At 40.0% G+C, this 14603-nt stretch overlaps 1 protein-coding gene across 1 annotated transcript in view; it reads right to left on the reverse strand.

Moving 5' to 3' along the window:
* Window positions 1-1181: 1181 nt before the first annotated feature.
* gucy1a2 (guanylate cyclase 1, soluble, alpha 2) overlaps window positions 1182-14603 on the reverse strand; it is a 33207-nt gene continuing 19785 nt past the window's right edge. Inside the window, exons 5-9 of the mRNA XM_054603063.1 lie at window positions 11450-11662; window positions 9957-10229; window positions 7503-7646; window positions 2133-2287; window positions 1182-1401 (exon numbers count right to left, since the gene is read on the reverse strand). Coding sequence (XP_054459038.1) covers window positions 1182-1401; window positions 2133-2287; window positions 7503-7646; window positions 9957-10229; window positions 11450-11662 — 1005 coding nt within the window. The remainder of the gene's footprint in view (window positions 1402-2132; window positions 2288-7502; window positions 7647-9956; window positions 10230-11449; window positions 11663-14603) is intronic.

A 14603-nucleotide genomic window follows, 5' to 3' on the forward strand; every position in this document is an offset into this window, starting at 1 on the left:
AAAGACACAACCAGTCGGGACTCCAAAAGTGGCTCGTAACCTTTGGCACATGTCATTCCCTCATTTAAATCTCGGACCCTCCAGTGTATATAAAGTGTCGTTGAAAATGTCTTAAAATAAGTAGAAACACAAGATAAATAAAGCGCTCCTTGTGTCTTTTTTTCTTTTCAAATATTCAAAATTAACCCATCCTGTACTTGTCCTGACTTGAGCAGTAAAAAGGCACTGAGCTGGGAATAATTTTCAGTCCTAAACATATTACCTGCAATGAAATGGCTGGATTGTTGTTGATTACAGTTTGCTGTGGGTTAGAAGCAGAAAGGGTTCCAACATCAGCTTAGTACTAGTGTTTTTGGCATTTGTCTTTTGATGACCCCTTTTCAAACCTAATCTTGTTTATGCCTCTCAATCCTCGCTCCCCACACCTACAAACTGATCCTAGAATGTCAGGTGGATATAACAAGCAGCAGATGTTTGAAATATGTTTGGTTAAGCATGACATGATTTAGGGACAGTTGGAAGTGGAGCTGTATTGTCCTCAGTAGTGGTCTTCTGTGTACAAGAGGCCATGATGCACAGCAAACATTTGTGACGATGTTGCCATCTTCTTTGAGTCCTTACATCTTGATTCCTCTGCATCCACTTTGTTAATGGAAAGTGGATTGGTTCTGTTTGCACTTCTCAGTTACTAATGAGTGCAACAATGGTCAAGTAAATGGTCTCTCCCCAGGTTCTCCTAGCATTGTTTCCTCTGGACGTCACGTCAGGGTACAGTTTGTGAGAGAGGAACACTGTAGGGAACTAGAAACCAGGTACAGAGCTGAGGAATCCAGCTTGATCACTATGTTTTATATTAAGGTTTCTCTGCTAATTGACCCAATCAGCACACTTCCTTAGGGAAGGGTCCATGTGAGACTAGCACAGTAGCTGATCCTCAAGTCTTTTGAACCATATCTCCATCGCTCAGAGAAAATGAGGGCATGTTGTTCTTTTTCAGCGATAATGAGAGCATTATTTTAAAGTTTCATTCATATAGGCCATCTCACAGGTCTGAATCCAAGTTTTAATAGAATATATTGCATATCCCAAGATCCATGTGATCCATATCCTGCATGTTCCACAGGTTCAAATCCAGCCTCTCACACAATGAATACCTTTGTATCCTAGTCTGTGTGTGGGACCTACAAACTTGTTTCTCTTAGAAACATGGTCCCAATGCTGTAGGAGACTTTCCTCATAGAGGCCGGGGGGGCGGAGCGAGAGCTGGTCAATGAGGCATGGCTGTGAGATGTTCCCGCCTCCAGGAAATAACATGTCCCTGTGATCTCTTTGGGAAAATTCTCTGGGAGCTCCAGCCGGGAGCGAGGGACAAATGAAAAAGAACGGTCGTCTTTCAGCAACCTGTTGAGAGAAAAAGAGAATATCTCGTAAAGTACCATTAAAAAGCATTTATTGGCATGGCGCCATTAGTGGTGTAACGGACCACTGTTGATCTGTGATCCAAAAGGATCCCCCTTCACGGTTCGGCACACACGTGAACCGTGGTTTAATTACGCAGTTTAGCATTAACCATCACAGTGATAAATAAAGTTTTACTGACTGTCGTTATCAGCTGATATTATGTGAAAAATGTAATTAGGAAATCAAAAGTAATTATTTCTCTTTGCCGATCTCATGTTTCATTGTAAACAACCAGTGCGTGTTTAAATTGACAGGAGGAGAGCTAGTACAGATAGCAGCATCGCCAACTGCTAACGGACCAAGGTTCCGTTCAGTTACATTATGATGCATTCAGGTTCAGTTAATTGAAAATGATTACTTGACAAGATTTATTTAAACCATTAAAATACAATATTTATTTCCTTATCATATGAATTTAGTGTTTTTATTAAGAAAAAAACACCATAAACTACCATAACAAAGTAAAAGGATAACATTATTTAGTGAGTTTTTGACGGTTTACACTGACTTCAGAGCGGTTGAAATGATTTTTGTGACTGATTAGTGATAGGTTCCTAAAAGTGAGTTTTATGATCCGCTGCACACCTAGGCAACATGGTTGAAAACAAGATTGCATATATGTTTGTGTACATGCACATCTGTTTGTGTTTATGTACAGTGCCGTTACTTACTGGTAAGTTGTGGGACTAACATTGATACACCTTGGGTGGCTCCCCGATTCAAACTTGCTGGCCAGTGTCACATTGTTCCCAAACAGGCAGTAACGTGGCATTTTAACCCCGACCACGCCTGCCAACACCGAACCTGTGTGGATACCTATCCTTAGCTAAAAGAAAAGAAGGGTGGGAGAAGAAAGATTATAAATGGGAGAAAGATTAAAACAACAGCAGGATTTCAAAAGTGTAGAGTTTAAATTGCGGTAATTGTGGTTCTCACACATTCCTTGACATGCACTTGACCTGAAAATGGAAGTTATGCTGCTGCTGTTACTGTATTTTCAAGCCTGTGTCTACATTACTTTTCCTCCACTCTCCCTATTCATTTGTCTACAGTGTTTGCATGCAGCTTAATTGCTCATCAACAAAACAAGATCTAGAGATTAAATGATTAGTTGATTAACTTATCAACAAAGTTGCTAAACATTCACTGATTCCAACTTGATGATTAATTTGGCCTTTGTGAGGCCATGTTGTTTTGAACTAGAAATGCTATGTGTGCCTTGATCCACTAACTGCAACTTGTACTCTAGCAATCATCCATCCATATTATTGTAGCTGTTTTCATCTAATCTGATATCTTGTGGCAGAATGTTTGATGAAAATCTTAAAATAGCAAGAGTGAGGGAGGAAAATTAATCAAATAAATAATTGCCTCCATCTCATGGTGCTCATATTATAATCAGGCTGAGCTATGAATCTATAAATGGTTGGAGGCAGAGTGAAAGCTATCTAGCCATCATTCCAATTTGACCACACCACTTCATGGCCACTCGACCAGCTATGGATTTCCTCCATTTGGAAACAACAAGTTATCACACATAGAGCACACATGCACATACATCACACACACACACAAACACACACAAAAGCTAGTGGAACACAGTAGATTTCTAATGATCTACTTGAGCAACTCATCCTCTAGGTATCCGTGCATGTCAGCACACTGCGAGGTAGTCATGGCAACAACAGGCGATGGGGGTAGTGATGTATAAAGAGCAAAGACAGACGGAAAGAAAGACAATGGAGAGAGAGAGAGGCACACAAATAAATTTATAATTAGATGGCAAAACCTTGACAGCACAGGAGGAGAGAAAAAGACAGCAAGACAGAAAGAGGTGTGAGAGAGAGAGAGAGAGAGAGAGAGAGAGAGAGAGCGCGCGAGAGAGAGAGGGAGAGAGAGGTTTGTAGTTGCACTAGTGTGACCTATTTTTGCTTACAGATGGCCATGCACTTGTCCTCTTTACATTTTGGTCTTAAAACACAGACAAAGTAACACTCGCACTCTCTTCCCCCTCTTTTTCGCTATGAGTCAGCATCCATAGCACATGGCCGTCGGTGAGCCAATGAGCAAATGGCACAGCAGCAAAGACGACCAATCACGATGTAGATTTCGGCCAAGCTGACAGATGGGTACAGAGACGGCGTTGTTATAGAGTCAACATCGTTACAATCAGTTGCAAGTTTATTAAGTAAATCTTCATCTAATCCAGTCAGAAACAATAAATCTTACAGTCATGAACGTTATAATATATAGAGAGGTGTTGATTCAACTTCATACTAATTTTGGAGGATGTAGTTTGTGGTGCTGTTCATCTGTATTGTATTACAAAGAGAGGTGGAATTGTACTTTAGCCCATCCTCATTGGTATAGAGGAGGTTGACAAAAACATTATAACCTTCATGATGGGGGATTCATTGCAACACTGTTAATACTGGACTGCATTAGTTTTATCTAGGTGCACCTAATAAGCTGACAACTGAGTGGGCTTAAGCTGCTCTACACTAACCATTACACATGCAAGCAGTCTTTTATCTGAGGAAACATTTTGATGGCTTTTAGTATTGAACAATCAGTCGCTTAATTGATTAGTTGAAAATCTTTGTACTGCAGACCAGGAGGCAATGGCAACCGCAAGGTGAACATCTGGTCAGGAGAAAGCAGCCACTTTTGGTTGGCATGACAGGTCCCTGACCATTTCTTAATTACTATTGCTCAGATACTGCTGGTATAATGTATGATCATCGGAAATAAGCCCACATGAACACATTTTAACAATATTAGCAGTGACAAGATAAGCACTACATCCCTGATATCCACACCCACTCACCCACTCATACCAACAAGCACACACATGCAAGAGGATCATGCCACAGGCCTGAAATTGAACCAGTAATTAAGCTGAAAACATCTTTGTTTGTTTGATTTCTATATGTGTTTCTCTCTTGATATCTCCCTTGAATAAATGTCTCTCTCTGTCCCTTGATCACTCTCCATTTCTCTCTCACGAAACGTTTTCTCACAGCTCTCATGCTAGTTTGCATAACAGTGCAACATTGGCTAGAGTTGAGTGCACTCACTGAACAGCATTTATCATGCTGAAGTGTTGAATATCTCTATAACTGGCCTTTATACCAAAATGAAGTGAGGAGGGATAAAAAAAAAAGAGGAGAGCACAACAGAGAGGGAAAATTGTAGAAAAGCGGAACAAAAAAAAATCTGAGAGGAAAAGCAAGTAGGAAACTAAAGTGGAAAATGAAAGGAATGAGTTAGAGAGAGGTTGCAGAGGAGAAGTAAGGGAACTAGAGAGGATGGAGGGATAATCAAAAAGAGGGGAAGAAGAAATAGAGAGAGAGAGAGAGAGAGAGAGAGAGGAGTGGATGAGCAAGAGAGCAGGCCAAAAATTCTTGGCAAGGCCTTTCTATTTCGAAACAAATTGACAATGTTGGGACCACAGAAGAAAACAGAACAGTGTCCTGTCTGTTATACGCTGCTATCTGTCTTAGCATATCTCTCACATACACGTTTTGTATGTGCGTCATTCTCAGTGCGTATTTTTTAAACAAGGTCAAATCAAATGCGCTCAATTGCAAAATATAAAGAAATGTAGCTAATTCTTCTCAAAAGTAGATACAGATTGAATATTTTCAAATCAAGTTGTAAAGGATAACTCTGCCGTTATTCTATACTTTTCTTATTGCCGACACATTAGCACAAATGAAGAAAAATTAAACTTAAACTTAATTACAACATATACATACAGGACATCAATGAAATTTCACCACCAACGATGTGATAAAAGGACGACCTACTCTACCCGCTGTTCTAGCTGCCCGAAAATACATACATGTCCGTGGCAGTCAACCCAAAGGCCATTTAATGCGTCTGAGTATAAAAAACATTTAAAGGCTCAGTCATTTCCTGAAATGTTACTCAAACAGAAGTAAAAATAGAAAATCAGCAGCATTATCCCATTAGTAAAAGGAAAGACAGATCATGATAACAATGACAATGTCCTAAATCTCTTTATTCATTGCTTTGCTTCATGTGTTAATTCTGTTTCACTGATGAAACCAGAAAAAAAATGCCTCATATGTAATGACTATTAATGACATTGCAAGTTAGTACCCAAGCCAAAGCAAACCAAAGACATCGTAGGGTAATGGTTGACCTTGACAGAGACTGGAACGAGGATAGACATAAATAAATCATATCCTGTGTTCCCTTTTCATTCTACTAAATTAACATGAGAGGTTTGAACTCTATTCCCAGAGTTGAATCCTTTCCTTCCCCCCCTACTTAATATAGTCATCTTTTTTTCTGTAAAAGAGAAGCTTGCAACTCCATTAAAACATGTTGAATGCAGTTCCACATGGACACACAATATGGATTCAGAAGGCGGATAAACTATCACAGAAACAATTGCAACTAATATGCTCTACATAACACTTCTTTTTTTCACAGTGTGTGAAAGTGTATGTCATGTTGCTGTAGTTGATACATGGGACACATGCTTTTCCTCTAGCAACGTAACCATTTTAAATGTTCTCTAGCAAATATGCAAAAAATAACTGTGGGTAAAAAACACAAACGAAAAAGGAACTTAAAATGGTAAAATGCACATTTTGTTACATTTGTAACATAAACTAAATAAACGAATAACCCATTTGGAAAAAAAAATTGTCCTGCAATAATGTCAATCAAGCAGCGTCTGGGAGGTTGTGTAAGGTGAATACACAGTAATCACATCTAAAAAATGGGAAAAGAGGACATAATGAAGGAGGACAGAGAGAGAAATAAAGAGGTATGGCGAGGGAGAAGATTAGAGCAAAGACAGTTGAAAACCAAAATGAAGCATATGGCACATAAATAGAACAAAACATCACAGGCATACACCCACACAGCACACACAGGCACATATAATCATCTCCAACTGTAAACTCAAATGCATCTACATTAAAAAACATTCATGGACACTAAAGAGGGAAGCTCTACAGGGAAGCATTTCACTGCAATTCAGAGTAAAACTTTAAGTGTGTGAATGTGAAGAATAATTTTGTTGCACTAGCGATGGACTTTATTCCACCTGGGTTGGAAACAAATTGTTAATCTCAGATGGCAACAAGTCAATTATTTCTCTTCTCTCTTTCTTATTGGCAAAGATCAGTGCACAAAACATTCAGGAAGCAGCTTCTCATCTTTAGCCAGCACTGACTTGCTTTCAGCAGTTAAAATGACACGTCACCAGTGGTAGGTCATATCAACTGTCGCTTATTAATGTTAATTCTATGAGAAAATGGAGCAGGAGCAAAAATCTAACTTGGCTGTTAAAGGTTTGTGTACTCTCTGCATGCCTGTCAGTACTCTGCTTAAGATTGTTTATGTGAAAGAAGAAAAGAAGCAGTGATACGTCTTTTCTCTATCTCATCACCGGTGTCATATCAATTTCAGGAGAAACACTCTTACAGTTAAACTACAGTGTCTTGAGCTGAATGACATATGCAGCTTGCTGGGAGAGAATAGGCATAACTCAAACACAGATACACACTATTAAGGTGCACTATGTCTCTTGCTACATTTTCATAAAAATACACTCCCCTGAACCATCAGCACCAAAGATTCATTACTATTCTCTGTTACGCAGCAATTCTCACGTACCTTCAAACTACAGGAAATGTGATATTTGTGCATTAAAAAGAAAACTAATGATTGATTATAGGACTTAACGTTTTCTGGATTTTGTCATGCAAGACATGACAGACTCTGGGACAGACTCAACATGCAAAACATAGAGGCATCAACAAGCCATATAGCTCATTGAAGTTCAGTTGGTGGCAGAGTTCTGCACCAAATATAAATGAATGGCCGACAAACGGAATAAATTTACACATGTAAAATAAAATAGACTAAATATAAAATGGCACACAGAGTTAAAGTATGAATAACAAGTCATTATCATAAATAAAATAGCAACAATTTAGGATAATTAGGCCAGATTCTGTGTGCCAGCAGTGGATTGGTGTTACAAAAAATTAAAAACTCACCTTGATAGGTTTCCCATCTGGTGTCAGCACTTCTTCAGAAAGTTCCATCATCTTCAGAGCCATGTGTGCGATTGGCTTTGCATGACTATCAACCTTCTTGTGAAGTCCTCCTGCCACACAGTAAGCATCGCCTATTGTTTCGATCTGTATGAGAAACAGTGGAGGAGGATCAGAAACTGAAATGAATAAGTGTGGCTGAGCTGATGTGTGAGACCAAGTAGCCCTCCATTCAACCACTCATAACATCTCCAATGAGTAGTAAATTAAAAGAACTCCTTCATCCCTCTTGAAATATTAGAACTACAGTATCCGTCTGTTTCCCACTCTTGGCCTGAATTATTCACAATAAGAGTTGGTTAGCATTTGGAGAAGGATCTCGGCAAAGCCACTTACAGCACCTTGCATCGCTTCTGACCCAGTCTGAGGCTGAGAAAACCAAAAAACAAGCATTTCTATAAATTCTTGACACCATGGCATCCATCTGAAGATCACTGAAATACGATCAGAATTTCTTTTTTTAATTAAGTGTTTTAACAGTATATATAAAAGGCATTACAAATAGTTCAATTGTATTATAGTTGTAAGAAACCATGAAGAATATCAAATATAAATGCTTGACAAATTGTGCAGTGCCAGAGTTAGCTCAAAGCTAATTTAAGTCTACTAAATGGAAAAAATGCTGTAATCCATTGTTATAAAGATTTATTATTTTTATAAAATCACTAAGAAAAAATAAATAGTCTAAACAGTCTAAACATCATCACAGCCTAAACAGTACAAACAAACAAAAAAATGTTTTTGTTTGTTTGTACTGTTTAGGCTGTGATGTATCAGACCAGAGAACTGTGAAATGGTAATGGGTTGGTATGTAGAAATGCTTGGATTAATTCGGTGCCATCGTTATCTATGTATAATGAAATTCATTACATTATTGTATGTATAGCCAATGAATAAACATCTCACTTGATCTCTTAAGCAACAGTGCAGTGTTTCCCACACGCAGTAAGGTATTCATTTGCTGTTATGAGCTCATTCCATATACACGACAGCTGCAAACAGAAGTCAAGTCATTCCTAGTTCAATGTTTAAGCTTACTATGCCAGAGATTGAAGTACAGTCATAACAAGTGTTCCTTGAATTACTTCCAAAAGCCAAATTCTAAACACACGTTAATAAAGCCATCAAGGAGTGTCGTTTTCAGGGTTTTGTTGCCATATTTCCAATTGAAGGAGTGAGCTATGTGTCAAAGCAGTTGACGTGGTCCTTATAGAGAAAAAAATATAGATGGCACAAGAGGAGAAAGAAAACTAGGATTTATTGAGGCCTGCCACCAGCACAATCATTTCGACAGTAACCATGACAATGGCGACATATGCATCCCTCAATCTCTTCAGCTTATCCTCCTGTTCCTGCTTTCTCTTTTACACATACACACTCGTTCTTTAAATGCTATACACATAACCCCTCTTTAATACACCAAATATCTCTGCCTTCCTCTCTGTATCTCTTCTTCCTATCTTCAGTAATCTGACATGTGACATTTCTGAGATATAACACACAGGAAAAGCACGTTTTTTTATTGGAAAGTAGCAAGTATATGTCGTTGTCACAGGGACTGAGGCAATGAGAGAGAGAGCAAATATGATGGCAATGGTGATGATGGGGAGAAGCAAAGGATGGAAAGAGTCAAAATGAAGAGAAATACTGATGTGATGATAGTCAGTAAGGATGGGGGAGGGGGAGAGGGCCGACTAGAATGAAGACTGTAGGCTCAAAGCCTGACTGTCAGATGGGCAATAGTGACACATCTTTGTTAAGCTCCCACAGACTGGCCATTAATCAACAAACAGTACACACACACATAGACATGCACACACACGGTTCAGTTTTCATGACTTTTGGGGGCATTAAATTGACTTACATTCAATGGAGAATGTAACCCTAACCACTACTAGCCTGATCATAATACTTTCCCTAACCTTAACCTAAACCTAACCTGACTAACCTTAAACCAAGTCTTCCCCCTTTGAGTTATGGGGACGTGCAATAGTCCCTATTTTGACCCCCCGCCCCAAAAGAGGCACGCTGTCACAGTGTGACAACTGAGTAATCAGATTTATGTCCCCACAATACAGGTAAAACATGCCCACACAAACACATATATATCCAGTACACAGAGAAAGACACTGTAAACTTTAAAGACTTCATGGAAGGAAGGGCTCTAAGTTCCTGGGAAACTGTCACTTCCTGGAGAACAATTTATCTTTTGCGATGACCTCACATGACCTCAGGTGTGCATGTAAACCAATAAAGCCATGACAATGTTTAACAATCCCTTAACTGATATCCCATTGTTTCACAGTTTAGAAAACTCCCCAAAAGAATTATGCCCCGTCCCAACAGATATTACGGCATCACATAATGAAAAATGTGTGTGTATTTCTTTCTACTGACCTTATAAACATCCAGAATGCCACACTGGTAGTCAAAGCGTGTGTAAAGCTCGTTCAGCATGGAGATGACCTGCATAGGTGTACACTGGGCACACACAGCAGTAAATCCCACGATGTCTGAGAACAGCATGGTCACATCATCGAATTTGCGAGCGGGCACTGGCTGACCCTGCCACAGTTTCTGCGCCACATCACCTGGAAATATGGAATAAAGGAGATCCACGGTTCTCCTCTTTTCCTCCTCCAGTGCCTGGTGAGTCCGCTCTAATGTGGCCTGGTAGAGGAGAAAAGAGAAGGAAATTGGGAGGTATTGTTCTGTGTGCTTTGCTTTGAAGAAGGCACTGGTGCCAATGATTCTGGGATGTGGGAGTACTGCACAAAATTAAAAACTGCTGGTGCATGTAAATGTATTTGTGTATTCATTTGATTTATTTTTGATTTTGTGTATCTGCATATGAGTAATTGTGTCCGTGGGCGAGCTTCATAATGCCAAATCTGTCTGATGCAGTGCTATACCATTGTTCAAGCGAGCAAGTCAAACTAAGATATAGCTATTTATAACTGTGGCCTGAGGGAGAAGTTGTTTTGAGAGAGTGTTGCAGTGAGCAGACGCATAGGATTGGGTCAAAACTCAGTGACTTGTTCAAGGGTACTTTGAAAGCAAATTATAAGAACAAGTCCCAGGAGCCACGTTCTTCCAACCATTATGAATCAGTCAGCACAGCCAAAGTATTGGATTAAACAAGTTCGCTTCAGTGAGTTGTCTCGCAACTCGCATGATGGAAAACAGAAATAAAGACCTACCAAACATACAGAATATATTTTTGTATTTTCCCTATTTCAACACGTAATTTGTTAATTTGATTGGTTGCTAATAGACAAGATGGCGGGTCTTATTTAATAGGAGCATGTCATGGCAGGCTCTAGAGAGACAGTAAGGAAGTAAAAAGTGGCGTGCTGCTGACAGCAATAGGCCTTGTTTTTGAGACACTGGATGATCCTTGAAGTATTTTGGTTTAGTTTCTATCTGCGTCTATTATTAACCTAAATGCAGCAACAAAAAAAGGGGAATTGCACGGGGCCCCCTACCACATGGCGAAGGTGGTTATAGCTCACTGGGATTCAGGTAAGGCCTGCATCCCTTCTTGTTATTTGCACCCAAAGGCATTTAGTGTTAGTTGTGGCCTTTTTGTTGCTGGTAAGGCTTAGTAGTAATTAAACAACTATACCTAACAACAAATCATTTTACCAATACTACTTATGCCGTGACACAAGTGAGTTCCTATGTGATCAGCCTACTGTAAAGTTAAAGAGTTTACATTTATTCCAGAAGGTGGAAAGTAAGTGTCTTTTAACACGAAGCCACAAAAAAGCAAAACATCTGTATGGCTATTCATAAGCTTATTTTTTGCTCGGAAAAGTGGTCAAATAAACTGACATTTTCTAAGTATCCTGCACACTAAATATGACTAGATCCATAATTAACCACTCTACCTTAAGTTTGTCCATTCTCTTCTTCAGGCCATCCTGGGCCTTGGCCTGCTCCCCAACCAGGATAACGTCCCGCGTGGCATCATGGATAGGGATATCTGACAAGTGGAGGCCCCTGCCCATGAGCTCCTCCAATTTATCAACACGTGGCGAACCCAGAAACATCAGGGAGCAGGACTCGGGCACATGGATCATCTGACCCTTCAACTCCATAACCTGGCAGAGCAATCAAATGGGAAAGGAAATAGTTAAGACAGTTAGGCTTTTTGTCAAGGCTAAGGGGAAGGGAAAACCTTATAGACAATCCTGATTATATGCACATTTTGCAGAAATACACTGAGCCAGAGGAGAAGGGGTCATGGAAAACAGATTGATTTTCGTTATTAGCCTCTCACTACTATGGATGTCATGTCCACCTGATAATCATTTTTCTCAAACCAATGTGCTCCTTTAGCTTCGGAAATGCATTAACGAACGTACAAATGATGAACATATTCAAAAAACGTGCCTTTCTATGCTTACCTGACTGCATACATACGTATGCACATACACACACACACACACACATACATACTTAACCACAAGTACAGTGGGGCAAAAAAGTATTTAGTCAGCCACCAATTGTGCAAGTTCTCCCACTTAAAAAGATGAGAGACGCCTGTAATTTTCATCATAGGTACACTTCAACTATGAGAGACAGAATGGGGAGAATCCAGGAAATCACTTTGTAGGATTTTTAATGAATTAATTGGTCATTTCCTCGGTAAAATAAGTATTTGGTCACCTACAAACAAGCAAGATTTCTGGCTCTCACAGACCTGTAACTTCTTCTTTAAGAGGCTCCTCTGTCCTCCACTCGTTACCTGTATTAATGGCACCTGTTTGAACTTGTTATCAGTATAAAAGACACCTGTCCACAACCTCAAACAGTCACACTCCAAACTCCACTATGGCCAAGACCAAAGAGCTGTCAAAGGACACCAGAAACAAAATTGTAGACCTGCACCAGGCTGGGAAGACTGAATCTGCAATAGGTAAGCAGCTTGGTGTGAAGAAATCAACTGTGGGAGCAATTATTAGAAAATGGAAGACATACAAGACCACTGATAATCTCCCTCGATCTGGGGCTCCACGCAAGATCTCACCCCGTGGGGCCAAAATGATCACAAGGTGAACAAAAATCCCAGAACCACACGGGGGACCTAGTGAATGACCTGCAGAGAGCTGGGACCAAAGTAACAAAGGCTACCATCAGTAACACACTACGCCGCCAGGGACTCAAATCCTGCAGTGCCAGACGTGTCCCCCTGCTTAAGCCAGTACATGTCCAGGCCCGTCTGAAGTTTGCTAGAGAGCATTTGGATGATCCAGAAGAGGATTGGGAGAATGTCATATGGTCAGATGAAACCAAAATAGAACTTTTTGGTAAAAACTCAACTCGTCGTGTTTGGAGGAGAAAGAATGCCGAGTTGCATCCAAAGAACACCATACCTACTGTGAAGCATGGGGGTGGAAACATCATGCTTTGGGGCTGTTTTTCTGCAAGGGGACCAGGACGACTGATCCGTGTAAAGGAAAGAATGAATGGGGCCATGTATCGTGAGATTTTGAGTGAAAACCTCCTTCCATCAGCAAGGGCATTGAAGATGAAACGTGGCTGGGTCTTTCAGCATGACAATGATCCCAAACACACCGCCCGGGCAACGAAGGAGTGGCTTCGTAAGAAGCATTTCAAGGTCCTGGAGTGGCCTAGCCAGTCTCCAGATCTCAACCCCATAGAAAATCTGTGGAGGGAGTTGAAAGTCCGTGTTGCCCAGCGACAGCCCCAAAACATCACTGCTCTAGAGGAGATCTGCATGGAGGAATGGGCCAAAATACCAGCAACAGTGTGTGAAAAGCTTGTGAAGACTTACAGAAAACGTTTGACCTCTGTCATTGCCAACAAAGGGTATATAACAAAGTATTGGGATGAACTTTTGTTATTGACCAAATACTTATTTTCCACCATAATTTGCAAATATATTCTTTAAAAATCAGACAATGTGATTTTCAGGAATTTTTTTCTCATTTTGTCTCTCATAGTTTAGGTATACCTATGATGAAAATTACAGGCCTCTCTCATCTTTTTAAGTGGGAGAACTTGCACAATTGGTGGCTGACTAAATACTTTTTTGCCCCACTGTATATACAACATTATGTTGTACATACAACAGAGATTATAATTTCAGCAACAACTGATTTATTTGATAGTAAATTTCATTTAGCATGGCAAGGTCTAATGTATAATGTAGGCTGACCTGCATGGGAAGAGCCTGTAAAAACTGGGTTAACTGGTGATCTAGTTATTAGGAAGACAATCCTATCATCATTATAATGTCACTGGTTTGACACACAATCTATCCAAATGTCCTTGAACAACCTATGATATCATACGTATGGCACATCTTTGAACATTAAGCATTTGATTGGCTTTAAGACAATTCAAGAAGCCAACTTGTAAGTAAAATAACGATATTTCTGTCAGGAAGCGTTCTCATTTTGAAAGAAACACAGCTTGCAAGGCTGCAGATCTACCAACAACTGCAGTATTATTGCCAGCATAATAAATACTGCAATTGTTGGTGAATAATAATTGGTTTCACTAGCTTCTTGACATTTTGCACACGAGCCCTTAAACATGATGACAACACACACCAGGTGTGGGGAGTACAAACCAAACAGCCTGAAGACGTACAAGAGAGAAATTGAAACAGACATTGCACATTGCTGCCCTTTTGAATACGACTCTAGCTCCTGCTTAGTCTTTGCCCCTGTTCCTTTTCCTTTTTTTCTTTAGTTTCTCTTTCTCTCCCCATGTTCACCTGTCTTTCATTCCTGCCTGTCGCTCCTTTTCTCTCTATGCTCTTCTCTCTGTCTCTTCAATTACTTCTCTCTCTCTCTTTCTCCATAGTGTCAGATAGATTATTCCGCCAGTGAGCACACTGCAGCCCTGTTTTATTTATAGCACAAGGCTCTCCTAGGTCTGCATAATACATACAGTCTACATCTACACACACACACACACACACACACACACACAAACGCAGTATTTCCAACAGGGAGACCCACATACTGCTTCTTCCTGTCTGTTTCTCAAAAACACTGACATACACACATA

The sequence above is a fragment of the Anoplopoma fimbria genome, chromosome 1 (genome assembly GCF_027596085.1).
Source record: "Anoplopoma fimbria isolate UVic2021 breed Golden Eagle Sablefish chromosome 1, Afim_UVic_2022, whole genome shotgun sequence".
NCBI lineage: Eukaryota > Metazoa > Chordata > Actinopteri > Perciformes > Anoplopomatidae > Anoplopoma > Anoplopoma fimbria.